The sequence below is a fragment of the Phascolarctos cinereus genome, unplaced genomic scaffold (genome assembly GCF_003287225.1).
Source record: "Phascolarctos cinereus isolate Bilbo 61053 unplaced genomic scaffold, phaCin_HiC Scaffold_5;HRSCAF=322, whole genome shotgun sequence".
Lineage (NCBI taxonomy): Eukaryota > Metazoa > Chordata > Mammalia > Diprotodontia > Phascolarctidae > Phascolarctos > Phascolarctos cinereus.
Window position 1 is genome coordinate 469415167 of NW_027555958.1, and position 27808 is coordinate 469442974.

Below are 27808 nucleotides of genomic sequence, written 5' to 3' on the forward strand. Positions count from 1 at the left end.
TTCAGTCTTGAGCATCCGCAGTTCAAAATGCCCATTCTGGTATCAATTAAGCTGTACTGGACCCCACATGGACCCGTACCAAACCGTTAGACAGTGCCCTAAAAAAAGGCCCACGATGGTCGGATTCTTCCTACGTTCTTGTGGCGGGCCCTCAGCCGCCTCTGAAGCGGGGGGCTTCCGTCCAAAGCCCCCTCCTGCCTCGGTGGTCCTCCTGGTAAACTGGGCCTAAGAAAGCTCACCATGGCTTTGTGCCTCTTGGACTCTATGTTCTTGGGGAAAGGACCGGCTTCACCATCAATGCCAATAAACACTGTGCCGGGCATCGTGCTGAGTACCGAGGATGCACATTTTCCCTGGCCTTCTTTGTTAAGCTCCTGTTGTATACCACATTAAACAGCTGTCCTCTACTTTTTGGAGGGGCAGGGCAGCAGACAAAAAGGTCAGAGCCATACTGAGCATGGGAGAGAAGTCCTGCTCGAGGTCATGAGGAGCCAGGAGGAGTCACAGACCTGAAGAAGAAACCTCAGAGGCGGCACAGCCCAGCCCTGTCCTTTGAACCGATGAGGAGACGGAGCCCAAGTGACTATGGGATCACCCAAGATCACCACGGCAGGGAAGCATCCGAGGCAGAATCTGAACTCTGTGCGGACTCCAGAGCCAGTCTCTCTCAGGGCGGGCTTGTACATGTTTCAGTTTCTCTGCCCCCACTGCCCTCTCCCTCCTTCTCCTATTCTTACCCCACTCCCCCTGGAGAAACTCATAGGAGCCCAGATTTAGAGCAGGAAGGGAACCAGAAGTCGACAAGTCCCACCCCTCCCCTCCTTCACACAGGAGGGCACGGAGGCACCGACATACTACACGACTTGTCCAGGCTTTCGGCATCTGAGGCAGGATTTGAACCCCAGTCTTCCTGACTCCAAGCCCGGTGCTTTGATCCACTGCACCTCCTTGGTACAAACCTCTGGCTTCTCTAGCCCTCATCCTGCATCTAAGTTAACAGGAGCTTGGGGGCTTATGCTGCGGTCCAAGCTGGGTGAGGCGGTAATGGAGAGACCCAAGACAAGACACAGAACACCGGGAGGCAGGGGAGGAGGAGGGAGCGGGCTCCTCGTCTAGCCTTTGGCTGCCATCCGCTCTGGGGCCCATCCCCTCGCCCTCTCTGGGGTGCCTCAGATCCCTTGTTTTAAAACAAGCTCAGAGAGGATGGCTCAGGTCCCTTCCAGCTCGGAAGTCCTACCCAGCAGGGGGGGATGGGTATGCCTAGTCTTCCAGATTAATTGGCTAATTAGTTCATGAGCATTTCCTTATCAAGTACCACTGGGTAGGGATACAAAGAAAGGCAAAAAGAGGGTCCTCAACCTCGAGGGGGAGACACTGCGACACTGGAAGGCAGGCACGGGGGGGGGGGAAGAGAACAGGGAACCAGGGCAAAGTCTCTGCACAGATCCCACCACACCTAGCAGCCACCCAATACATGTGGCATGCCCAGAAACTTCAGCACTGAAATACATCCTCATGGAGAGACCAGCCCCCAGTATCTCACAGAACCCAAGCCAACAGGAAAGCATTGGAGAACCAGCATGGGTACAGTGAAAAGAAGCTTTGGAGGTCCAGTGACTCGCCTAGTGCCTAAATCAGGATTTGAACCCAGGTCCAGGAAGCACAAGTGGGGGAAAGGGTAGCCCGGGTGCAATGGAAAGAGCTCTTGGAAGTCACAGGACCTGAGTGCCCAGTTCTGTGTGTCCTTGAGCCTATCACTTAATCACAATGAGCCTCAGTTTACCCACTTGTAAAATGAAGAAGTAGGACTTGGTGACTTTCATGGTCTCTTCTAGCTCTGGGGTCTACCATCCACTAAGTTTCCAATCATGGCTAGAGCTACATCCTGGCTTTAAAGGAGGACAGGGCAGCTAGTGAAAACAAGAAGGCGATAATGGCCATTCTGGCTACCTACGACTAACTAGCCGTGTGACCTTGGGTCAAGTATTTAACTTCTCCGGACCCCAGTTTCCTGCCCAAGAGGACCAAGAGGACTTGTCTTTTTGTTGTCCGATGGGGGAAGACAGTGGAAGGGAGAAATGCTAAATGCTGGTGAAATAAATACATTAAAAATATTATGAATGAGAAAGGATGGAAGGGACAAAGACAGGCAAGCAAGTGTCTGGAGCCAGGTGAGCTGCAGGCCTGCTCAGGGCTCCTCCACTCTATGGGGAAGTTCCCAAGCCCTGCACATCACTAAGTCTGACATCTGGCTAATCTTGGCTAGACTTCTGAAGGCCTCCACTGGTCCCAGTCGGTCCTTTTCACTTATTAAGTCTTTCTTGTCTACGACTAACAATCATTTTTGAAGGCACCAGGGACGGATCCGGAAGGCTTTAGAGTGATGTTATCCAAATGAAAAGGGCTTATCAATAATTATATCCCAAAGCAAATACAGCCAAGAGGTTCCCAGACTTGTGGGCAACACAAACAACATCCTGAAGGGTTCATTCCCATTCCAAAGTGCCAGAGAGCTATCAAAGATCCTCCCCAAACGGAGATAATCCCGGGAACCAGAGTAAACAAACATCCTCAAACCAACCCTCCCCAGTCTGGGTTAATCATCCACTGTGTACAAACTCATAGATGTAATCTGCTCTCCACATTTTCTAGTCTCTTTCTTTTCCTTAAATTAGTGGTTAAACTGATTCACCCAGTCTCCTTACAGACTTGTAAATACTGGACTTTGGGAAGGGGGGAAGGGAGGGAAATAAAGCTGGAGGAGATGAGGTATGCAATGAGTCACCACCTCCTCCCATCTCAAGCAGCATGGGGAAGGGTGGACTTAAGTGGGCTACCCATATGTATATGTGGACTCAAGGTCACGGCCACTAGAGTATGTATGTTCGTATTATCATATCATTATACATACACATACATGTTGGTGTTCAGTAGATTCAGTCATGTCCAACTCTTTGAGACCTCATTTGGGGTTTTCTTGGCAGAGATATTGGAGTGGTTTGTCATTTCCTTCTCCAACTCATTTTACAGACGAGGAAACTGAGGCAAACGGGGTGAAGTGACTTATCCAGGGTGACACTGCTAGGATTATCTGAGGCCAGATTTGAACTCAGAACAAGGAGTCTTCCTGCTTCCAGGCCTGGCGCTCTCTCTACTGTGACACACCCACACCCACACCCACCCACCCACACACACACACACACACACACACACACACACACACACACATATATTCAAGACGTTTAAATGTTCTCTCATGTATGCTCTCAGCTCAAAGGACCTAGCACCATATATCTAGACGCAGAAAGGTCCTTGGAGGTCACAGACCATAGATTTAGAGTTGGGAAGGATATTAAAGAACACCAAGTCCGACCTACCCATTTAACATATGAAGAAACTGAGTCTGGGAGACACTAAAGGGACTCACCCATATCTAGTTTAGGAGGATTTGAACCAGGTTTTCCTGATTCCAAGTCCAACACTATACCCCAATGCCTCTTGGAAGCTAGCTGGTACCATTCCTTTTCTCCTTTTCTTTAGAAACCTGGAGAGCCCTGTCCCTTGCTCCAAGTTACACCAGTACTGAGGAGCAGGAACAGAATTCGCACCCTGGACCCAGGACTCCCATTGAATTCCAAAGTATTTCTAAGCCAGTCAGTGGCTAAGTGACCCCATCCATCCTTGTTACAAAAGAGCCCGTGGCTCTAGAAGGCAGAGTTATTTGCTATAACAAGAAAATAAACACGATTTTGTGTCTGGATCTAAGATCCTAACAGTGGTGATCATCAGAGAACAAGCATCCTGGCCGTCCTTCACTGTGTAGCTTTGGCCAAGACTCAGTCCACAATAGGCCAACTCCTTCTAGGGACGGATGACAGCGCCCTCCATGTTGAACACGCCTAGCCCTGCCTTCCCCACTCAGACAAACCCTACCAGCCGAGGTAAGGCCTCCCTATCCAGTGCCTGGAGACTCCAAATGCCGTTCCTTCTCCCTGGCTCCCTGTCCAGAACTCTCCTCCAGGAAGGGAGGTCTCCCCTCTGTTCCCCAGTGCAAGCCATCCTCTCTTAAGAACAAAAGGTCCCTGAGGGCAAAGACTCTCCTATTGTTTGTATTTGTGTCTTGAGCAGTTAGCCAGTGACTGGAAAGGGATATGTGGTTAACAAATGCATTTTTATTCATTTGTTTGTTCGTTCAGTCATTCATGCATGCATGCCAACAGTTACCAGAGCCTCTATTTCAACAGCCTGTGGCACAGGAAAGAAGTGACAGCAAGACAGGCTGACTCCCAGCAAAGGGCTGCCTTTGATCTCTCCCCCTAGGGTCCTTCCAGCAGGGTCTGGAGGCCAGATCAGTCCAACCAACCCCACTTGCAATGGACCAGGCCTGGCTTCCATTTTCAATGGGTTTCCAGTAGAAGCTCAATTACTCAGTTCCCAAACATCTGCAAATCCCTGGAGTGGCTGAAATTTCCCCCCCAGCCCTTTCACTCTATTATTCCCAGTCTACTGAAAGGCTGAAAACCACCTCCTGCCTTTGGAGGAGCAGGAAGCAGTTCTCCCTGAATGACAGCCGGGGACTTTGGAAACTTTTGTCCTAAAAAGGAAAAAGAAGAGAGTCTAAGGCTCGGTAAATATTTTTTTTAATCTGGATTATGTTTATTAAGTCTTTCCAGAGATCTATGAGGCTGCTCACAGCAGCCCTGACTATTTCCTTCTCCCTGCCAGGAGCTGGCCTGAAGCAGCCCCCTCCCCACTCCTCCCACCTCCCTTTTTAAAAGGCAGCAGCCAGAATCAATCCCATGGCAGACCAAACAGCAGGCACCTTGGGAGCTTGGCTGATTTTTCTGGGGATTATTATTATTTTTTAAATCCTGAAGTCTAAAATGAAGCATGAAGAGTCTTTAATATCTGCCTGTGTAACTCAGAGGCAGAGCTCCAACCAGATTCGTTCCTACTCAAGTAAGTCACGGTGGCCCCAAACCAGGGCCCAACACATCTGGGCATCCACATCTGCAGCCTTACTGTCCACTCCTGTCCTCCTGGCTCAAACCAGGGAAATAGAAGGAGGAAATGTGGGGAGAGGAGGGAGGGATGGGGAGATGGGAAGGGATCTACAGAGGGCTGAGCAGTGGAGAGAGGCTTGGATTCGTCACATCTTCCCTCTGACACTTACTATTTGTGTGACCCCGGGTAAGTAAGTCATTGGGCCTCTATGTCTTTATATTCGTAAAGTATAGGTAAATATAGGTAAAATGAATTTGTAAAATTATGAGAATACCCTACGGGAAGCTTTTCCTGATGCCTCCAACTACTTGCTCCCTCCTTCCCCGCAAACTACCTTATATTTAACTAATTTATATGTGGTTGTATTTGTTCATTTTGTATTTCTACTGTGTGTGTAGAGTACATATATACACATACATATATATATATATGTATACATATACCTAGGTATGTATATACACATACACACACGTGGACTTCTTATCTCCCCTCATAAGAATGGAAGCTCATGCTCATTTTGAGTAGCAGTTGGAATACAGGAGGTGCTTAATAAACCCTTGCTGATGGGGGTTCTCCTCATTCTCTGACTTGACCTCCTGCCCATCCATCTTCTGGTCCACTCTCCAGGACAGGAGCTCTTAGTCCCCTCCCATGAAACACAGCTATCAAAATGGTTTTAAAGTAAGTTCCCATTGCTCAGGTGGAAAAGCCCCCATCATAAGACTAAATTGCAAAGATGGGATAGCCTGCACAGGTGGGGGCACCTATTTACACCAATGAAAACACAGGTCTGTCCACGTCCCTCCCATCCCTTTCCCTTGCCTCTAGTATTCTCCTGGGCACCTGGGAATCAGTGAGCATAGGAAGTGCTCAGGTGAGGAAACTGAGGGAGAAAGGAGCTAAGTAACTTGACTCAAGTACAAACAAGGAGTAAAGTAAAGGGAAGACATGGGATTGGAACCCAAGGCCTCAGACTCCTGAGCCAGGATCCTTTCCAGTAAACCACAGTCCTCCTAATGGAACTTGTATTGGTATCATTGCATGGCCAAAACCAAAAACAGAACAAATAAACAAACAAAAAGCCCAGAGAAATCTAGGAAGCCTAGAACCACTGTAAAAAGGGGAACTCCCCTCCAATGAATAGCCCCGGCTGTTGGAGAGGGCTCCTCTCTAAGTTACTAAGGAACAGAGGCCTCCTTTCCTGCCTCGGAGGTTCAGTGGGAAACAGGGTTCTGTTAGAAGACTGAACCATGGAGTTTTGTAAAAATTCCCTTATGATCTAGGTTAAAGGTGGGGGCCCTGGGAAAAGATGGCATCACCCTAAATCAAAGCCAGCCCAAGTACCCACAAACAAAGCTGCTGGGGTGAAATCCCCCAAACCAACCGCCAGCCTGCCCACATGAAAGCCAGTGGCCCACGCAGTCCACCCACCCACCTGGCCTTCCTGCTCAGCAGAATGCTTCACTCATCAGTTTCTGGACAACAGGATGGCTTCAGGTATCAGCTGGGTTTGTTTATAAGAGTCCATCTGCCATGTTATTTTGTATAAACAGATAACACCTTGAAAGGCAAACAGTAACTAAGGGGCTGGCCTTGGAATGAGGATGACTTTTGTGCGAATCCTACCATAAGCACTCTGTAGCCGTGTGACCATGGACAAGTCACTGCACCTTTCTGGGCCCCTTTCTCTAAGCCTCTTGACCATGGTAGGGCTGTGATCTATTAAACTCTATAGAAGGGTGCAAGTGTGTTTTTATTTTCAAGGTAGCCATTGTTCGGGTTCAAGCAGATGGTGAGGGGCTTTATAATGGGAGTACAACCTTCTAAAGAGAAAATAAGATAGTCATAGCTAGCATTTCCAGAGTGCCTTCACCGTGGCATACAAAGTGCAAGGCACGATTGATACTACTTCCTCCTGAATCCCAGTTCAACACTCTACCTGCTACACCCAAGGAAGCCCAAGGGTGCCATGGGGAGAGCGCTGGGCCGAGAAGACCTGAGTTCAAATCCAGACTCAGACACTTACTAGCTGTGTGAGTCACTTAACTGCTCTCAGCCTCAGTTTCCTCATTTGTAAAATGACGGGGTTGGGCATTGTGGCCTCTAAGGTTTTTTCTGGGACTAAATCTATGATTTCATGACCCTACTACCTCTCCCTTCCTTGTAGGATAATGGAATACTAGAGAAGGAGACAGTGGGTAAATGTTACTCTTCCTCTATAACGTGATCTTTTAACAAATTCTTCTGAATATTTATGGCCAAGATGGCAGAGTAAAGGCAGAAGCTCACCTGAGCTCTCCCAAATTCTGCTCCAAACAACTTTTAAAAATGCCTCAGAATGAATCCTAGAGTGTCAAAACCAAGAAAAGAAGGGGTGAAACGACTGTCTAGCCTGAGGCAACTTAGAAGGCCAGTGAGAAAGGTCTGTCTCATTGGAGTGAGAGGAGAGGACAGTCCAGGCAGAAGGCCTTGGGGGCACCTGAATCGGCAGGGGAGCTCTCAACCCACAGATGGTAAGAGATTAGATGCTGGTCAGAAGGAGATCATAGGGTTTCCTTTGCTGGTACAGGGTGTAGTCCTGGGTCACGATCCCAGGACAAGGAGGGGCACTAGCACACTAGTGCAGGAGGCCTCAAGGGATGGGGACCCTGGTCACAGCTCCAAGACAGAAAAGAGCGTTCGTGATCACTCGCAAACCAGAGCACAGGCCAAGAGAGCAGTGACCACACTTCTCCTCAGATAATACCACCTTAGGAGAACTTAAAACTTATAGATCCTCAGAACCAGCTCTGAAAACATTAGTACAAAAAAACTGAGGTTTGGGACAGTCTCTGCCCCGGGAACCCAACTCTAACATAAAGTTAACACACAGTTGGGAAAATGAGCCAACAACAACATCTACAGAAAAGAATCTGGCAACAGAAAGTTACTCTTCAGACTGGGAAGATCGAAACACACAAACTCAGAAGACAATAATGTCAAAACAGCTACATCCAAAGACTCAAAGAGAAATTGAATTGGTGAATTGGTTTCAGGCCCAAATAGGATTCCTAGAAGAGAACAAAAAGATTTTAAAAATCAAATAAGAAAGGCAAAGTAGAAATTGGGAAAATAAATAAGAGTGATGCAATAAAATCACGAAAAGAGTGTCAACAGCTTGGTAAAGGATGCACACACACACACACAAAATACTGAAGAAAATAATGCCTTAAAAAGCAGAATTGGTCAAATATTTTAAAAAGGAGGTAGAAAAACTCAATGAAGAAAATAATTCCTTAAAAATTAGAATTGGGCAAGTAGAAGCTAATGACTCCATGAGACATCAAGAAACAATCAAACTAAACCAAAAGAATGAAAAAAAATAGAAGAAAATGTGAAATATTTCATTGGAAAAACAACTGACCTGGAAAATAGACTGAGGAGAAATAATTTAAGAATTATTGGACTACCTGAAAGCCATGATCAAAAAGGAGCTTAGACTTTATTTCAAGAAATTATCAAAGGAAACTACTCTGATATCCTAGAACCTGAGGGTAAAATAGAAATTGAAAGGATCTACTGATCACCTCCTAAAAGAGATCCCAAAATGAAAACTCTTAAAAATGTTAAAGTCAAATATCAGAGCTCCCAAGTCAAAGAGAAAATATTGCAAGCAGCTAAAAAGAAGAAACTCAAATATCATGAAGTCACAGTCAAGATCACATAAGATATAGCAGCTTTTACATTAAAGAATCAGAGGGCTTAGAATGTAGAGGGCTAAGGAGCTAGGATTACAAGTAAGAATCACCACCCCCCAAAATGAGTATTTTCAGGTTTTTTTTTTGAGGGGAGGAGGGATGAATATTTAATGAAATTAAGAGCTTTTAAGCATACTTGATGAAAAGACCAGAGATGAATTAAAAATTTGGCTTTCAAATGCAAGACTCATGAGAAGCATAAAAAGGTAAACAGCAAAGAGCACTCATAAAGGATTCAATAAGATTGAATTGTTTACATTCCTACATGGGAAGATGACCCATCTAACTCCTAAGAACTTTAACATTACTAAGGTAGTTAGAAGGAGTATGTATACACAGAGAGCATGGGTATGAGTTGACTATGATGGGATGATATTTAAAAAATAAAATTAAGGAGTGAAAAAGAGTAATACACTGGGAGATGGGGGAAGAAAGGGGTAAAATTGGATAAATTATCTCACATGAAAGTGGAGCAAAAGAGCTTTTACACTGGAGGGGAAGATGGCAGGGGGTGGTAGTGGCAACAATTGAACCTTACGCATTTGAATTGGCTCAAAGAGGGAATAATACACTCAGGTTAATAAATCTATCTTATTCTACAGAGAAGTAGGAAGAGTGGAGAATGGGGGGGGTGCTGACAGAAGGGAAGCAGATTGAGAAGGCGGTAGTCAGAAGCAATTGAAGAGGGACAGGGTGAAAGGAGAGAGAAAGCTATATGAGAAAAAAATAGGATAGAGGGAAATACAAAATTAGTAATCATAACTGGGAAAAAACTGATAAAGGTCTCATTTCTCAAATATAAGAATACGAATCATTCCTTAATTGATAAATGGTCAAGGATATGAACAGGCAGTTTTCTGATAAAGTTATCTATAATCATATAAAAATGCTCTAAGTCACTATTGATTAGAGAAATGAAAATTAACACAACTCTGAGGTACCACCTCACATTTATCAGACTGGCTAACATGACAGAAAAGGGAAATGATAAATGTTGGAGTAGATGTGGAAAAATAGGGAAACTAATAGGCTGTTGGTGGAGTTCTAGAGAGCAATTTGGAACTATGACTAAGGGATATAAAACCATGCATACTCCTTGACCCTGCAATACTGCTACTAAGTCTATGTCCCAAAGAATTTTTTTTAAGTTTTTGTTTTTTTCTTAAGGAAAAAGACATATAGGCACAAAAATATTTATAGCAGCTCTTTTTGTGGTGACAAAGACTTGGAAATTGAGAGGATGCCCATTAGCTGGGAAATGGCTGAGCTAGTTGTGATCTGTGATTGTGATGGAATAATGTTGTGCTGTAAGAAATGATGAGCAGAAGGATTTCAAAAAAACCTAGACAGACTTACATGATCTGATGCAAAGTGAAGTGAGCAGAACCAGGAGAACATTGTACACAGGAACAGCAACACTGTACAATAATCAACTGTCAGCTATTCTAGGCAACACAGTGATCTGAGACAATTCAAAGGATCCATAATGAAAAATGTTATCCACCTCCAGAGAGAGAACCGATGGATTCTGAATGCAGATCAAAGCATATTTTTTTAACTTTATTTTTCTTGGTGTGTATGTGTGTGTGTGTGTGTGTGTGTGTTCTTTCACAACAGAATATAGAAATACGTTTTTCATGACTGCATGTGTAAAATGATATCAAATTGTTTGCCTTTTCAATGAGGTAGGGGGAAAGGAAGGGAGAGAATTTGGAATTCAAAATTTTTTAAAAAAGGAATGTTAAAAATTTTTTACATGTACTTGGAAAAATAAAATATTTAAAATTCACAAAAAAAATGTAAAAAACCAAAATTGTTCTGAAGCTGCTGCCTTTACTCAAAGGGAGTACACCTTGATGCTGGTAACTCTAGGCAGGCTAACAAGGAAGACTATCTGGGGCCAAGAGGCTTATTGGGACCGTTGGAGATACACTGCTTGGGTGGCCACCCACTTTGCCTGGACATGGGGTTGTTCAGGTGGTTTTAAACAACATCAATGGTAACAACAAAGGTAGAAGAACAGTACCAGACAAGCCATGCAAAAGCACCTTCCCCAAGTGAATGTGGTGGGAGAGGCTGGAAGGGACCTGGGGGAGGGGTCACCTCATCCAAATCTTCATTTTGAAGAGGAGGAAACAGAGACCCAGAGAGATGGAGTGACCCAGGTACTCAGTGGCAGATCTGGGATTTGAATCTAGGTCAGTAAGAGAAGATCAATGATTTCAATCTGGAAAGCACCTGAGAGGCCCTGGAGTCCAGCACCCTCATTTTATAGCTAAGGAAACTGAGGCAAACAGAGGTTAAGTGACTTTCCCAGGGTCATACAGCTAGTTAAATGTCTGAAGCAAGTTTTGAACTCAGGTCTTTCTGTGCTCTAACCACAAATCATCATTGCCTCTTTAGCCATCTTCCAGGGCCTCTCTTGCTAATTGTTTGTTGTCGTTTTAGGGGGACCAGATTTGTGATTTCGTTAGTGCAGAAAAGTCCCAGTAAGAAAACTCCATTCTTCAACACAGTCAGCACCCAGTGTACAATGGCTAGTCTTAGAGGACTGTCTGGGGCGCTGAGAGCTTAAATGATCTGTCCCCCATATTGCCTCCCAAAGACAGGATTTGTCAGAGGTGGACCTCAAACCCAAGCCTTCCTGCCTTTAAGAACAGCTCCCTGTCCACTGCTACCAAACTGCCTCCGTTACAAGTAGTGTGGTGCCTAACATACAGATGAGGAGACTCAGCAGTCACGTAATCCAAACTGCCATGGCTCCAAGTGTTACAGTCCCCAGTTCACATGTGAGGAAACTGAGGCACAGAGTGCTTTAAGTGACTCGCCTAGCCTTGCAAGGAGTAATGTTTAGAGCTGCCATTTGAACCTTGCTCAGTTGGCTTCCAATCCAGAGTGTGTTCTCTCTCTCTCTCTCTCTCTCTCTCTCTCTCTCTCTCTCCTCTCTCTCTCTCTCTCTCTCCTCTCCTCTCCTCTCTCTTTCTTCTTCTCTCCTTCCTCTCTTTCCCCTCTTCTCTCTCCCCTCTCCTCTCCTCTCTCTTTCTTCTTCTCTCCTTTCCTCTCTCTTTCCCCTCTTCTCTCTCCCTTCTCCTCTCCTCTCTCTTTCTTCTTCTCTCCTTTCCTCTCTCTTTCCCTTCTTCTCTCTCCCCTCTCCTCCTCTCTCTTTCTTCTTCTCTCCTTTCCTATCTCTTTCCCCTCTTCTCTCTCTCTCCTCTCTTCTCCTCTCTCCTTCTTCTCTCCTTTCCTCTCTCTCTTTCTCCTCTTCTCTCTCTCTCTCTCTCTCTCTCTCTCTCTCTCTCTCTCTCTCTCTCTCTCTCTCTCTCTCTCTCTCTCTCTCCCCCCTCTCTTCTCTCTCCTCTCCTGTCTCTCTCTTCTCCTCTCTTCTCTTCTCCTCCCCTCTCCTCTCGTCTCCTCTCCTATCTCTCTCTTTCTTCTCTCCCCTCCCAAGCCCTGCCTCTCACACCCTAGAGAACCCTGATGCTGGGCACAGTGATGGGGCAGGTCACCCAGTCAGGAAAGAGGACAGGACTCACTGATCTGGTTGTTCAGCTTGAAGGCGATGTCCAGCTGGAGGATGAAAAGCATGAACTGAAACCAGGGGCTCATCTCCATGGCAGGCAGCGGAACGTGGACGGCAAACACGATGTCGTTGGCTTCGATCTGCCTGGGAGGGGCCTCGTCAAAGTCTCGGATCTTGTCACAATGGTTGTGGCCCCAAGGCACGAACCACTTGGATTTGTGATGAATTTTCTTTGAGTCCACACATTTCACTGACATGTAGGACACTGCTGTAGTGGGGCCAGGAGCTGAAAGGAGGAAAACATGTTTTCTGGTTAAGAAAACCCTTGGATGGAATGTTTCAAAGTGACTAGGAATGTGCAGAACTGACTGTGCACCTCCCTACACTCTTAGCCCCAGTGGCCCCCTAGGACCCCAGGATCCTTTGCCTGGCATCCGAAGCCCTTCACGACCTCATTTCTTCCTACCACTAATGCCCCATCCCCCACATTCTAGGATCCAACTATCTGGCCCTGCTCACTATTCTTGTACAAAGCATGCAGCTTGCCCTTCCCAGCAAGCCCCACACCTGCAAAATTCTCCCATGTCCTCATCGACCTCGAAGCTCCCCTGGCTTGTCATAAGCCTTAACTCCAATCCCACCTTGCCCCACCCCACTGCTCAAACCTTCTCCTCTGAGATCGACTTCCAGACAATCTGAATGTTTTATGGGGACATAGTTTGCAGGGTGAGCTTCAGGGCTTAACATAGGGCCCAGCCCGCATGCTTGTTTATGAACTGGCTAGCCCCTCTAAGAACAACAACAATGACATTACTGACATTCATACAGCATGTTAAGACTCACAAATCACATTATGGGTAACTACACTGTGAGGCAGGTATGAAAGGCATTGTGGGCTCTTTTTAACTGGTGAGGAAACTGAGGCTTAAGCCAAAGGGATCTGCCCAGGGTCACTGGAGGAATGACAAAGCAGAAGCAGTGCTAACTGTGTGATCCTGGATGAGTCATGTAACCTCTCTCAGCCTCAGTTTCCTCAACTGTAAAATAAGAGAGATGGACTCCAAATTTCAAGGGCAACCAGAGGTGAGGAATACCCGAGTTCAAATCCTGAATCCGAGACTTATTAGCTGTGTGACCCTGGGCAAGTCACCTTTCTCAGGTTTAGCTTCCTCAACTAGAAAATAGGATAATAGCGTCTACCTGTGCCTGGCACATAGTAGGTGTTACATAAATGTTAGCTATGGTGATGATGGTGATGATAATGATGCAAAGACCCTATGACCCCCTAAGGAAGATCAGATGCAGGCTATGAACCCAGGTCTTTCAGACCCTCCCAAATGTGATGACCTCCTCATAGATTATAGAATCATTGATTTAGAAATGGAAGGGCCCTTTCACATCATCCAATCTAATGCCCTCATTTTACAAATGAAGAACTTGCATTTCAGAGAGGGTAAGTGATTCACCCAGGGTCAAGCTGCTGGTAAGTATCGGAGGCAAGATTCAAACCCAGGTCCTTCCGCCTCTAAATGCAGGGCTCCAGCACTGCTTTCGTCCCACCGAGGTGAATATCTTTCTCATTGCAACAGCCGAGCTCTCTAATGACTCGAGTACAAATTACTCCCTTTCTCCCTCTACTTTGGCAGAAGCAAAGCAGAGACTTGGGCTTCCTCAAACCTGGTGTTCCAGCCTCCAGGTCTTTGTCAGGTGTCCATTCTGCCAGACCTCTAGAGCTCTCCCCTTTTCTTCTGCATAGGAGAACGCTTAGCTCCGGTGACACCTCATGGGGCACCTCTGCTCATTTTGCTTCCCACCTATTTTTCCTGTTCTGCCCCCTTCTTAAATGACTGTGCATTTAATTTCCTGTTCCACGTGTTGTAAACATGTAAAATCCTCAAGGGCAGGGTCTCGTCTTCTTTCCATGTATGTGCACATGTCTTCGTATCCTCAGGCTCTAGGACTCAGTAGGCAATGCTTGTCAAACAGACCTAGAAGTCATCTCCCTTCTCTGAGACGCAGTTTCCTCATGTGTAAAATGAGGCAAAGAAGAAAGAGCAGTAGAGCTGGCATCCGAAAACCTCAGTTCAAATCCCACCTCAGAGACCACCTGGGCCACTTTGGGAAAGTCGCTTTACCCCTGCTGGCCTCAGTTTCCTCATCTGTAAAACCAGAGATGCAGACTAGATGGACACTGCGGTCCCTTGCATGCCTCACTCCTGTGACTAGAAAGTTCCACTCCAGCTCTAACATTCCATGATCCCATAAGTGACCTTCCAATTACTACAGATAAAAGCCAAAGTCCACGAAGGCTCGGAAATGACTCCCCGATTCTAACTCATCCTTCCTGAACTCTACTTGAAGGCCCTCCTTACGGCATCCTGAGCAGTCAGTCCAACAGCAACACCCTCGCCAGCCTCCCTTCTGGGGACAGCCTTCTCCTACCCCCCCCCTTTGATTCGCTGGGGCCCCTGCCAGGTCATCTGTCTCCTCAGCCAGATGCATGCCTTATTCTTGGAAACGTGACTCAACGGAGACTGCAGTTGTCCTGACTCAGCTAAGTTGTCCACAAACGTTGAGCCCAAACAGTGCATGAAAAGCAGCCCCTGTTTCTTGTGGTCGGGACGATGATCAGGGATGGCCAAGTCCGTTCAGACAGTCACACACATTTCTAGATTTGAGGCCTCTAACAACTTCTCCCCAAACGAGCACGGCCTTTCTGCATTGATTCTCCTTCTCTTCCTCCATCCCTTTTGAAAAACAAGTCTCTTGTTAGGCAGAAATGGCCCCAAAGCACTTGCTAACATGTAGGGAGCAGGCTAGGGCCCCATCCCAAACTCAGCAGAGAAGTCTGGTCTAAGGTACACATTGACTGAGTCTTCAGCTTCAATACCCGGACACAAAATCGACCTCCTTTCCAACATTTCATTCACTATATCCTTCCCTAGGAGAAGAAACCACTATTGTCAGAAGATCTTTGGTCTTCGAGCCAGGAAGGATCCCTAGAGCAATTGCCTCATCTGGGGATTCTTCATCTTTCTGGTGTCATGGAGCCTTAGACAGTCTGCTGCAGCCTGTGAACACTCTCAAAATGATGCTTGGGTGTTTTTTTTGTTTGTTTTGGTTTGTTAAATAAAATAAATAGGGTTACAGAGGAGACCAACTACACTGAATTATAATTATTAATTTTTTTAAACCAAGCTTATGGACTCCCAAAGCCCAAGTCTCTCATTTTATGGATGAGAAAATTGAGAGCCAGTATACGGTATAATGGAAAGAGAACATGGGCTCTGGAGACAAAGGAGTCCGAATCCCAGCTCTCACACTCTACCTCTATGACCCTGTCCAAGACCTTGCCTCCCTGGGCCATTTCCTCATGCAATTTGGACTCCATTCCACTGTAGATACACGATCCTACGACCCCAACACGAAAGTTTCTAGGTATCTGTCCTTGGGCCTTGCTGTCTAACATTGTTATCAGTAAATGCAGACATGGTATGCTCCTTAGAACTAATACACCGACTGACAAATTTAAGATGCAAAAAATAAAAGGTCTTGAGAGGCTGCATAGGATGAATTGAAGAAGATAATAGTAATAATAAAAGCTAGCATTCATAGGGAGCTTTAAGATCTGCAAAATGCTTTACATGTTATATCTCATTTAGTCCTTACCATGAGACTTTGCAATAGGTACTATGATCATCCCCATTTTACAGATGAGGAAAACTGAGGCTGAGAGAGAGGAGAGTGTGTCGCATGTTGAGGAGAGAGTGAAGAACCCAATCTCTCCCTAAAAAAACTCCAAATGGCCCTTTTGTTTGATTTGAGAGCTTCTCCTGGTGTTTTATGGCTAAGAGTCGGAGAACAGGACGGTTCTTCTACCAAAGAGGATTACAGATTTGGAGCTGAGAACATCTAGATAAACTAAGGCCCAGAGAAAAGAGCATTCAGTCTTGTGGCTGTTCATTTATGTCCAAATGAAGGTCTAGATGTTCTTAGCTTCAAACCTGTAATCCTCCTTTGTATGAAATACATAAAATATTACAAATATGATAGATATTTTAGAGCTGAAAGGGCTTAGCAATCATTTCACACACCTTGCTTGTTCCCAGGAAAGGAAGCAGGCCCCGAGAAGAAGAGGGACTTGCCGACGGTGGGGTTATTTTATTTTAGTGGCTGTCATTCAGTCATTTCAGTCATGTCTGACTCTTTGTGACGCTATTTGGAATTTTCTTGGCAAAGACACTAGAGTGGTTTGCTATTTCCTTCTCCCACTCATTTTACAGATAAGGAAACAGAGGCAAACAAGGTTAAGTGACTTGCCCAGGGTCACACATCTAGTCTGAGGCAGGATTTGAACTCATGAAGATGAATCTTCCTGACTCCAGGCCCCGGGCTTTGTGCACGATGGTGCCAACCTAGCTGCCTTTGCTTTAGTAGTTATCATAAAATTACTTGTCTCCGGGGGCCTCCACATTCATAGGACCATAGATTTAGAGGTGGGGAAGAAGCTGAGGGTCCATCTAGTCAAATCCCCTTATTTTACAGATGATGAAATTGAGGAATAGGGGGATGAAGGAATTGTCCCAAGGTCACACAGGTTGTGTCAGAGGTGAGATTTGAATCCAGGTCCTCTGACTTTAGAACCACTGCTCTTTCCATTGAGCCACACTGCCTCTGTTGTGAGTGGTAAATGAGACTATTCAAAATTCCAAAGGGACAAATAGTATCCCACTCCCTCTCTAACCTGTGCCTTCCATCCCATCATTTCACCAAATGACTTGGGGGACTCAATTAAGTATCTCATGCTTAAATCATGAAAGGTGAGCCAGGGGACCAGCTGGAGGATTCAGCTCTTTCTCCTCTCCAGCATCGCATCCCTTTGATGGAATTCCTATGTTTTCTTGGTGATCAAAGAGGAGCCATGGCTAGTTTTCTGTAGAGAGGAGTAACATATAGACCTGCCCCAAATCCCCAGCCCACCAAGAAGCCCCCTTCCTCCTCTGATTGCAAGGGAACTACTTCAGCCTCCACATGGGGAGAACTGGGAGCAAACTCAGGCCAAGACCCTGAAGAGGGGCAGCCGAGCCTGTGCCAGCGGCTGTCAGAAAGAGGAGCCCTGTCTCCTCTGGGGACAAAAGGAGCTTATGGAAGAGATGAAAGAGGAGGGCAAGAAGCAGATGAGAATCCAAGCTGAGCGCAAAACTGAGGGTGCCTCCACACACACCAGGTACCCTCAGCTTCTGGGGACAGAATACAAGAGAAGCGCCAGAGCTTGGGTCTCCGTGCCAAGGATTCTTTCTGTTTGCTTTTGCTGAGAAGTTACACTTTTGTGTACTTAAGACCTAGCTGAGTGGCTCTGGGTCAACAACGTGAGGCCTATTTGCTCAGGTGATGGGCACCAATAGCTGGCCTTTGACAGGGAAGCACTCCTAGGAATAGTTGGGCAGCCTCCGTGGCGCCCCCAGCTCAATGGATCTGCCATCTCATCAATCCAGGTGATATCAATCGCAAGCCCCCTATTCCTGCCTGCCAGTCCTGGGCAGGGAGCTCACCTAACTCGCCCAACCCATTCCGGACCTCCCAGAACACACACTTGTGCTAATTACACAATAACAGCCCACTGTGATAGAGAACTTAAAGGGTGACAAAGTGCTTTCCTCTTTGGCTGCGCAGAGCAGGGACCCGGATCTTCACAGAGCCTTAGGGAGCAGCTAGTCTGACTCAGTTATTTTAGCAACTGGAAAATCATCTAACTTCTGCAGGTTCCGTTTCCTCAAGACCAGACAGAAAGCCGATCATCATGAGACACCTTGACGGAGCCCACACACTTCTGTCGTTTCTCCTTGTCACACGGCACAGAGTGCTAGTACACGCCCACCTCCAATGACCTCACCTTCATTTTGATGCATTGGATATGTGTATATGTATACTGCTAGATGGTGCCATGGATTGAATCAGGCCTGGAATCAGGAAGACGAGTTCAAATTTGACCTCAGACGCTTGCTAGTCGTGTGCGCCTGGGCCAATCACTTACCCTCTGTCTGCCTCAGTTTCCCCCATTATAAAATGGGGATAATAATAGACCTACTTCCCAGGATTGCTATGAGGACCAAATCAGATAGGTTTAAAACAGTGCTTGACACATAGTAGGTGCTTAATATTTGTTTCCTTTCTTCCACGTGCATGGTGTCTCCCTCATTATAGCATCCATTCCTTGAGGGCAGGGATTGTCTTATTTATTATATTTGTATCCTCAGTGCCTAGCACAGCTCTAACTCATAGCAAGTACTTTATCTGGCTTTTTGTTCATTCATTTATTGGATCAATCAATCAATAAGCATCTTTGAAGCACCTACTATGTGCTAAGTACTGGGGCTAGAAAGGTGGAGGTTAATGTCTCTGCCCTCAAGAAGCTGGCATTCTAATGGGAGAGACTTGAACACATATTAACTATATACATAATGTATACAAACATGAAATGAATACAATGTAATTTGGTAAAGGAGCACAGAAGCAGCTTTGGGTTGGGAGTGGGGGTGTGAAGTGGAGCACAACAAAGATTTCCACAGAAGATGCGCACCAGGCTACTGTGTCTGTCCCATTCCCCCCCTCCACGCCCCCCCCCTTAGTCATCCTCAAGTCTTCTCATCCATAAAATAAAGGGAACTGACCTCCGTGAGCTCGGAGGTCCCTTCCCACTGGGACTCTCTTAGCCTATGAACATTCCTGTTGGCCATGCCCATTTCCTTCCAGTCTTGTACCGACAACCAGAGACCGCGGACAGTCTGACTACTGCCCATGGAGCAGCAGGCTACCGAGAAGGTGTCTTGAGAGTTGAGCAGATCCTGCATTTAGGGGAGGCTATTGCCTTCAGTCACACAGGAGGAGAAGGTGCAGAGGGGCTGGGGTCCTTTAGCAGCACATTCCCTCTCTTACTTCCATGCCCTTTCTCTAGAACATCCTCCACCCCTTCCTCTGTGAATGCCTAGGTCTCTTCACAGCTCAGATCCAGGGCAACCTCCTTCCAAGAGCTCTTGGCTGATTTCTTTGCTTATTAGTGACCCTACCTCCAAAGAACCCACTCTTTATCTTGCTTATATCTTTCATCTACTCATCTGTAAAGATACTACATTCCTCCTCCCACTCCCAGTAGACTATAAGCTCCATTTGTGTCTTTGTATCATTAGTGGCTAAAACAGCTTCCTGCATATAACAGGAACTTAACAAATGCTTGCCAGATTGATTATCCCAATAGAGGAAATACCCACATTGATGACATTGTGAATCTCCTGAAGAACTCAAGTATACAGAGGAGAAATTTCTTCTCAGTCCGGGATTCTAAACCTTTTGGGGGCTCCCAGATCCCATTGGCCAGTCTGGTAAATCCTCTGGACCACGGGTGTGTCACTGGCGTGAGGCCAGAACCAAATTAAAACGTAATTGGGAAACGTCTAACAAAGTAAATAAAAATACAATACAAGATAGATAATGGCAATTTGTGGTTTTCTAAGTCAATAGGTAGCAGCAGGGATCTGTTTCTAGTTAAGCTGGATACCCCTACTCTGGACCCCTTCTCAGAACCATGTTTTTCAACGCACAAGAGAAAATATGAATGAAAAGCAATCCAATGAGACTGAAATGGAGCTATCAAACCAATTGAAAAACAAGGTGCCCAGGATGAGAATCCGGATTCTAGAAGCACCGGGCATTTCTAAGGTCCACAGGGTACCCTGGAGGTTGTGGATTTTTGAGACTAACATCTTCCACCCCAAGAATCCTTGTGGAAGAATGTTGTATGTGGAAAGACTAGTGAGGTATTGTCAGAGGACACAAGTTTGACCTTGGCTGTCACTCCCTATCAGGATGACCTTGAAAAACCTTCCTTCACCTTTGTGGGTCCTCAGTTTCCTCACCAGGGAGGCCTAGGAGACCCCTTAGGGCCCTTCCAGTTTTGATGCTGCCATCTCATCCTTCTCCCAGGTGCACAGTAGACACAGCCCCAATACAAGGACTGAGTATCCCATTTACCCTCTTCTCATCTGAACTCTGAATCATCAAACACTAGCTTTCCCAAAATTAATGGAAGAACTTTGTTGTGGGGTGAGCTTTCAAGAATCATTTGCTGACGGCTACAAGGGAAAGGAATGTGGAGAGCAGACTAGTTAAAAGGTAATTTATGCTGTTGTTATCTTTCCATTTTTGAAGAGGACTGATGACCTCACAGGGTGATGTCTTGACTTGTGTACGAATTGGACGTGAGGCAGAGCTGCACAAAGCCATTGGCCTCACTCCCTCTTCCAGAGTCACTGAAGTTCAGTGGCAGTGCAAAAGTCAGGATGACTGTCGATGGCCCAGGATGCAGCGCATGGCCTTAGTGCCTTCAACGTCGGACCAAGCTCTAAGTTCTCCACAGCGCTTCCTTCAGCCACCGTCACGGCCGTTGGAACAAATTGTTCTCATCTGCTGATTCCACCAGGGGGAAGTCTTCATGTGCTTAGGGTAGATGCCCCCTTAACTCACTGATGGGTTTGAGCACCTCTTTTCTGAGACTGGTTCAAAAACCAGAGTTCACATATTTCTAACACTGAACCTTCAGACAGATGTTTAATGACATTCCTTAGGGAATTACCTCTGAAACCCTCAGTCCCTCCAGGCTTGGAAGCTCAAGTTCATCTAATAAATTTACCCTAAAGATCAGACCAGATGTATTGTTTGCCCTAGAAGCCTTACAAGCAACCAACTTTGGTCAAAAGAGAGAAAATCTGGCCTGGTCACTAAGTGAGGCTTGACTGGACAAAGTCCATAGAGAACAGAAATAATGACAATAACCAATAATAATAGTGAAGCGCTTTACAAATATTATCCCATTTGATTCTCACAATAACCCTGGGCACTATTATTATCCCTATTTTTCAGTTGAGAAAACCAAGGCAAACAGAGCTTAAGTGACTTGCCTAGTGTCATACAGATAATAAGTGTCCGAGACCAGATTTGAACTCTGGTCTTCCTGACTCCAGATCCAGCACTCTATCCACTGAGCCACCTATCTAAAAGATCTGTTTTCTCCCCCTCCCAATGAATAACTTTGATCTGTACCTTTAAAAGGGGAAAAATATTGGAATTTCCCAAAATATCCCACAACTAAATCCTTCTCTCCGAAAAAGATTTGCACAAACTTGGACAATAAAGCCAGGTGGTCTAACAGTGTATGTGGCATTCTGCAGCCATAGGCTTCCCCGCTCTGTCTTCTGGGGTTGGCTACTACAGTTATTCTGAGTTCAGGGATATCGGAGGGTTTTCATTTGCGTCACCGTGCATACCAGCCTTTGGACTCTTCTCTATTTGCTCTGCCTCAGCTCATAGGACCAGAGTGTCAGGGGTTGACTGACTGACTGAATGAATGAAAAAACAATTTTTATTAAGTGCTTATTATCTCCCAAGCACTGAGGATACAAATACAAAAGCAAAGATGGGGACCTCTGTACCCAAGGAGAGAACATTCTAATGGGGAATAATACACATGGGGACATGGTAGTCAGGTAGGGCCATTTGGTATGGAAAGTTACAGGCTTAGTGAAAAGATACGGCAGAAGGGGCCATTTCAACCATCCACTTTTACCCCGTCAATTTACAAATAAGAAAATTGAGATCCAGATAGTAACCAGTCTTGACCTGCAAGACAGTGAGTGCAAACTCACCTAACCTAACAGATGCAGCTGACCCCAGCCATCACCTTGCTATCATACCACCTGCACATGCATACTTCCCCCTTTTCCCTCTGTTCTGGGATCAGAGCTAAACTCTTTCATGCGGGTCATTCCCTCCCACTCCCATTTGAATCTGAATTCCTTGGGTACAAGGATTGGCACCATTTTCATTCTCCATCCCCAATATGGGGTAAGTACACTTAATAAATTATTTTCATTCATTCACTCATTTGCAGTAATCAGATCAGTACTACCAACGCTTCTGGATAGAGTCTGTCAAACACCTCTTCTCCAGTCACTGATCAACTACTAGAATGCAAGTTCCCTGAAAGTAAGACCTGTCCCATTTTTGTATTTATAGCACAGGCCCTTAGCACAGTGCCTGACACCTAGTAAGTATATTTTTCATTCATTAATTTAAGAGTTTTCATAAGGATCCTATGGGTTACAAACAGAGAAGCTGGGGTTGGAACTCGGGTCTTCTAACCCTAAATGACGGCCACGTTCTTTCCTTTGAGTCTGCTATACTCCCAGTTTAAGGAGTTCTGGATTTGTAGTTAAGAACATCCAAGTTAAACTCCATTTCCTAACTCCACGCATTTTCACTGACAATGCCCCATGCCTAGAGTACTCTTCCTCCTCACCTCTATCTGGCTTCTTTTAAGGCCCAGCTGAAAGCCCACCTTCTGCTGTAAGCCTTCCCTCTCAGCGCCTTCCCCCTTGTGATTCTCCTCATTATTCTGTCCTGTTTGGACTCGTTTTCATGTTGCCTCTCCATTGAGCTGTGACTCCCCTTGAGATCAGGGACCATCTTTTGCCTTTGTATCTCTAGTGCTTAACACATAAGTAGGTGCTTAAGAAATGCATTTTGTCTGACCAACTAAAATCTCTCCTCAGATACTAGCTGCCTCAGTTTCCTCAACTGTAAAATGGAGATAATAATAGCATCTCCCTCCTAAGGTTGCTGTGAAGATCCAACAAGATAGTCCATGTAACGTGCTTTAAGAGAGCTAAAGAAATGTTAATTATTGTTATTAGCAAGACACAGAAACATGCAATTTGGAGAATAATCATTAGTGCTCCCTGCTATACTGAATAATATCAGACTCTAGAAACAAAACAGAACTTTTTCTTGCCAGGAATTCTTAACGTTTGATTACACTAAATACTGGCTCCAGGAAATCAAACTCTCTTTTTAATCTTGGGTCCAAACCCTAAACTCTCACCAGAAATGAAAAATAGAGAAAGGAAAACAGATGAGTCCTTGGTAGGGCTTCTCGCTGTGACTAGCAGAGTCCATAGGAATAAAAACCAGTGAAATTTCATCAGCAAAAGTTTCAAGAACAGAAGGAAATGACTACATAGACTCCCGCCGGCCTTCGACCAAGCCCTAGGTTTTTGAGCACTTGGCCTGTGGTGTTATCAGCCCTCTAGCCAAAGATGGAATAGCTCCAGAGAACAGAAGAATCACTCCACATTTGTCAGGACTATTCATCCATCCATCCATCCATCCATCCATCCATCCATCCATCCATCCATCCATCCAGGGAGCATCTTCTCCCCTTGGCTTATGGTACTGAATTGGCCTAGGGCCCCAGGAACAGAGAAGTGCTGGAGCCCAATTGCTCTGGGAGGCTGGAGCCAAAGTCTCGCACATTAGTTTGCAAGGCTGTGATAAACCAAGGAGGATTTAAGGCTTGCCCAATTTCCCTGTCCCATTTTATAAAAATGTAATAAAGCTGTGTAACATTTGTCAAGGCCATGGGTGCTTGGTGGAGACTCCTTCAGGCCTCTTGGATGGAGATGATGATCACTCATGATCTGGGATTTTATTCCCTCCCACAAATCAGAGAGGAGCATGTCTGGGCCTGCTCCCTAACATTCACCCTGGGTAGAAGGGACACCGCTAGTTCTCTGTGGAGGCTCTCCTCCATGTCTCCTGAAATGAAGAGGACACTGCTCATCTTTTCTTCCTAGCCTGCACTCTGGCGGGGACCTCTTCTCAGATTGTTTTATTGACCAGAACTGTGATTTCACTGGTCTCAAGAACTCCCCACAAAGAAAATTCCTTCTTCCAGAGTCACTCAGCTGTTGATCTTCCCCATAAGGCTGGAAGTCACATAGGGCACGAGAGTTGAAGCAATGTGCCCGGGGTCACCCAGGGAGGAGGATGGGTCAGAGGCAGGCCTCCTGACACTGAAGCCAGCTCTCTACCCACTACACCAAGCTGCTTCTCATTATCATGACATCATCATCATGAATAATCATCTCACGGACAGGTATAAATACGGAGCCAGTGATGGCATTGGTCTAGGGAACTCCTGGGTAAGAAAACTTTCCCTACCAACACAGTATTTATAAAGCACTCGGCACAGTGCCTGGCATATAGTAGGTGCTTAATAAATGCCTGTTCCCTTCCCTTTCCTACCAGTACAAGTTACAACCTGATTTACAACTTCAGAGTCAAAAAATTGCCAGGTGTCCTCAGCCAATATGTGGCAAGACTTGAACCTGGGTCTTCCTAGCTCCAAGCCTAAACTCCAAACATGGCTCCTGGCTGCTCAGAATCACCCTGGACCTCTTTGATCTGTACACTGCTTTCAGTTTTACAAAGCCCTTTTCATACATGATCTTATTTGAGCCTCATAATCACCCAGCATGAATTGAGTGGGGTGCCACAGGAATTAATATCTCCATTTTACAAGTGAAGAAACTGAGTCTTAGACTAAGTGATTTTCTCTAGGTTACATCACCTAGCAAGCCTTAGAGGCAAGACTGGAACCCAGATCTTTCTGACCCAAGTCTAATGCTCTCGGCACCATATAGATACCACACAACAGTTTTATTAAAAACTGACTCCTGGATTGAATGACCAGTAGCAAGAAGGCAGACCAGAAACAGAAAGAATGTTGAGGCCGTGCATCACAGTAGAAAGAACACTTGATACGGAGCAGGATGACCTGGGTTCAAATCCCCCTCCCCATGTAGGGTTATGGGCTAGATCCCAGACCTGGACGGACCTCAGGGCAGGGGGGAGTGGGAGGCCCATCCCCTTTATTTTACCAAGGAGGTAATTGAAGCCTGGGGACATTGATACGACTTACTCAGGTAGATGTCAGGAGCAGGACTTGAACCTGGGCCCTCTCCCCTCCACAGCTAATGTTCTTCCTACCTTACCACTCTGCTTGCTCTCCTTAGTGCCTGTGTAAGTTCCTAGGCTCAGATGATCGTAAACCTACAGTAGGAAGTGGCTTGAGCGTCCACCGAGGCCAAACTCCTTCATGTTGTAGATGAAGAAACTGAAGCACATGGGGTTGTGACTTGCCCAAGGTCACACAGTAGTATGGGGCAGGATTTGAACACAGACCCTCTGAATCTCTGAATATAAAGCTAGCACCCTCAAGTTATTAACTCCTTTCTGGGACTCAGTTTCCTTGCCAACAAAAACAGGCTCAGATTTGATGATCATTAAGATTCCTTCCTTGTCTGCATCCTAAGTGTCCAATCCTTTATTTCAATCTTTATCACTAAAAACGTGGTCATAAGTAAGCCTATGTTCCCCTATTCTCTTAAATTGAAAAAAAAAAGGCAGTGAGGGTGTACATCCATGAAACAAAGCATGACCTCCACAAGCACAGCAAAGGAAAGCTTTGGCTCGGTGCTATGGTGCTTGGTAAGCCTGTCTTCATCACACTGAAATTTTGACTTCATGTTGGAGTGTTAATCAGGAAGGTTTGTAGCCAAAAGGCTGGGGATGTTGCCAAGACCACCTATGGAAAGTGAATTATGGCATCTTAGAATTTATTACCTTGGGCTGTGATCTCAGAAACTGAGCAACGCCAGGCAAACTAACCAGCTATTGGATAGGAAACTCCCTGGAGCCCTCAGCTCCTGCCCCAAAGACCCCCAAAGCAGGCTGGGTTGGTGAATCCCAAGAGGAACTGCTGACCTCTACCTGAATGAACTTCTATCAGTGGCAATTCAAGGCTGGACCCCCTCCTACACCCCTCACTCCCCCCACATTCTTCATCAGTGGAACTGACTCAAAGTGCCTACAACACACTCTATTTATCCCACTACCATAGAGGTTCGACTCCCTGTAAAAGTGGGGATCAGAAACAGTACAGAGAGAAGACAGAGCATCTGCGGAAAAAGATCTCAGCAACCATCTAGTCCTACCCATACCTGAAGAATTTAGCCTTGGCTTAGAGATTTCCAGTGCCTGGGGTGGGGGTGAGGGGGTACTACCTTCCTCCTGAGCCAAGATAGCTCACAGGGGAAAAACAGCACTGGCTTTGCAATTGGAAGCCCTGGGTTCAAATTGCACCTTTGACTTTACACCCTGTGTGATCTTGGGCAAATCACTTAACTTTTCTGTGCTTCAGTTTCTTCCCCTACAGGGGAAGACTGAGACTTGGACTAGGTGACCCCTGCCCCTTCTAGCTGCAGATCTCTGGTCTTCATCAGGAATTTCTTTCCTTACATAAACCCAAACGTGCTCTCATTCTTCCCTTCTTGGGACAGGTAGAGAGAGCAACATCTTTTCCCTCACACAAAGGACAGCTCTCTCAGTACTAGAAGAGAGCCATCACGTCTCTCTCTTCTGCATCATAACCCCGTGTGCCAAGTCTTCTCACCTGCCGTGGCACATTTATCTGCTCTCTTCTCCACATCCTGATCACCAACCATTTAATGTCCGTCTGAACACGTGGCTCCCAGAACTGAACACAGCCATCCTGCTGCAGTGGTCTGACCAAGACAGAGCAGAGAGGAAGTACTACCTCCCTAAATCTGGACATTATGCCCCCAAATCCCATTTGGGCAAGGAGTTTCAGCCTGAACTTCCTTTCAATCCTTACTTCACCACCTAAAAGGCAGACTATTAACAAGCTGACATCTTTGCACACACTGCCCCCCATGCCTGGAATTCACTCTCTCCTTCCCTCCAGCTCCTAGAATCCTCCTACCCTTCAAAGCTCAACTCAAACACCATCTCCTACATGAGGTCTTCCCTAACCTCCTTCCCCGGGTCCTAGTGCTTCCCTCCCCATAAAGAATTAAGTTGTATTTATATATAAATCTCCCCCAAGAGAAGGGGAATGAATTTTTTTTTGTCTTATAAATACTCATCAATAGATTACTTCTCTAGGTCACCACCGAGATAAGCAGGAAAGTGACAAGAGAAGTTGGCTCCTGGCCATCCCTGAGCTGTGTTCACAGGGCTGGGCTGGGCATTGGATGGGATGACTTAGAAGCCGATAGCTGGTCAAAGACCAGCTGTATTCCTTTGATACTTGTCAATGCATTTGTAAGCTCATTGGCACCAATAGTCCTTTCACTGGCGCAGAAGATGGCCAGTCCGTGCTTTCTCCTTCTTTCTCCTATGTGGTCCTCACCACCCTTGCCACTGTACTGAAAGACCCCAAAGTTCGGGTAGTCCACCGACCTTGAGAAACCCTCCCCCAGGATCAACGCGAACACAACTCCGGATGCAAATAGCAAGAGGTTTATTGAACTTACGAGTACTCGGGCGACTCAGTCACCTAGAGGGACTGGCGCGCCGGGTGGATTCTTTGGTCTCATTTTATAGCAAAAAAGCGCGGGTACAGAAGCGAGGAGCAAGATCATTGGTTAGTTTGAATAAAAACTCCGGTCACGAGAGGGTTCTAGAAACTGCTGAGGGGCACCCTAGAAACTGTTATGAGCTCAGCTATTTCTGGGAATTGTTTGCATAAGTCCGGGGTGGGGACTCAGGTGCATGACCACAGATATCCTGTTTAGCACTCCAAATCTTCCTTGTTTTTCTTGCTCTGACCTTTTACTGTGCCTGGCTGCACCTG

At 46.0% G+C, this 27808-nt stretch overlaps 1 protein-coding gene across 2 annotated transcripts in view; it reads right to left on the reverse strand.

Annotated features, from left to right (window-relative positions):
* WLS (Wnt ligand secretion mediator) overlaps window positions 1-27808 on the reverse strand; it is a 150824-nt gene that overhangs the window by 77336 nt on the left and 45680 nt on the right. For both annotated transcript variants that reach the window (XM_020992999.2, XM_020992998.2), the window contains exon 2: window positions 12275-12547. In XM_020992999.2, coding sequence (XP_020848658.1) covers window positions 12275-12547 — 273 coding nt within the window. The remainder of the gene's footprint in view (window positions 1-12274; window positions 12548-27808) is intronic.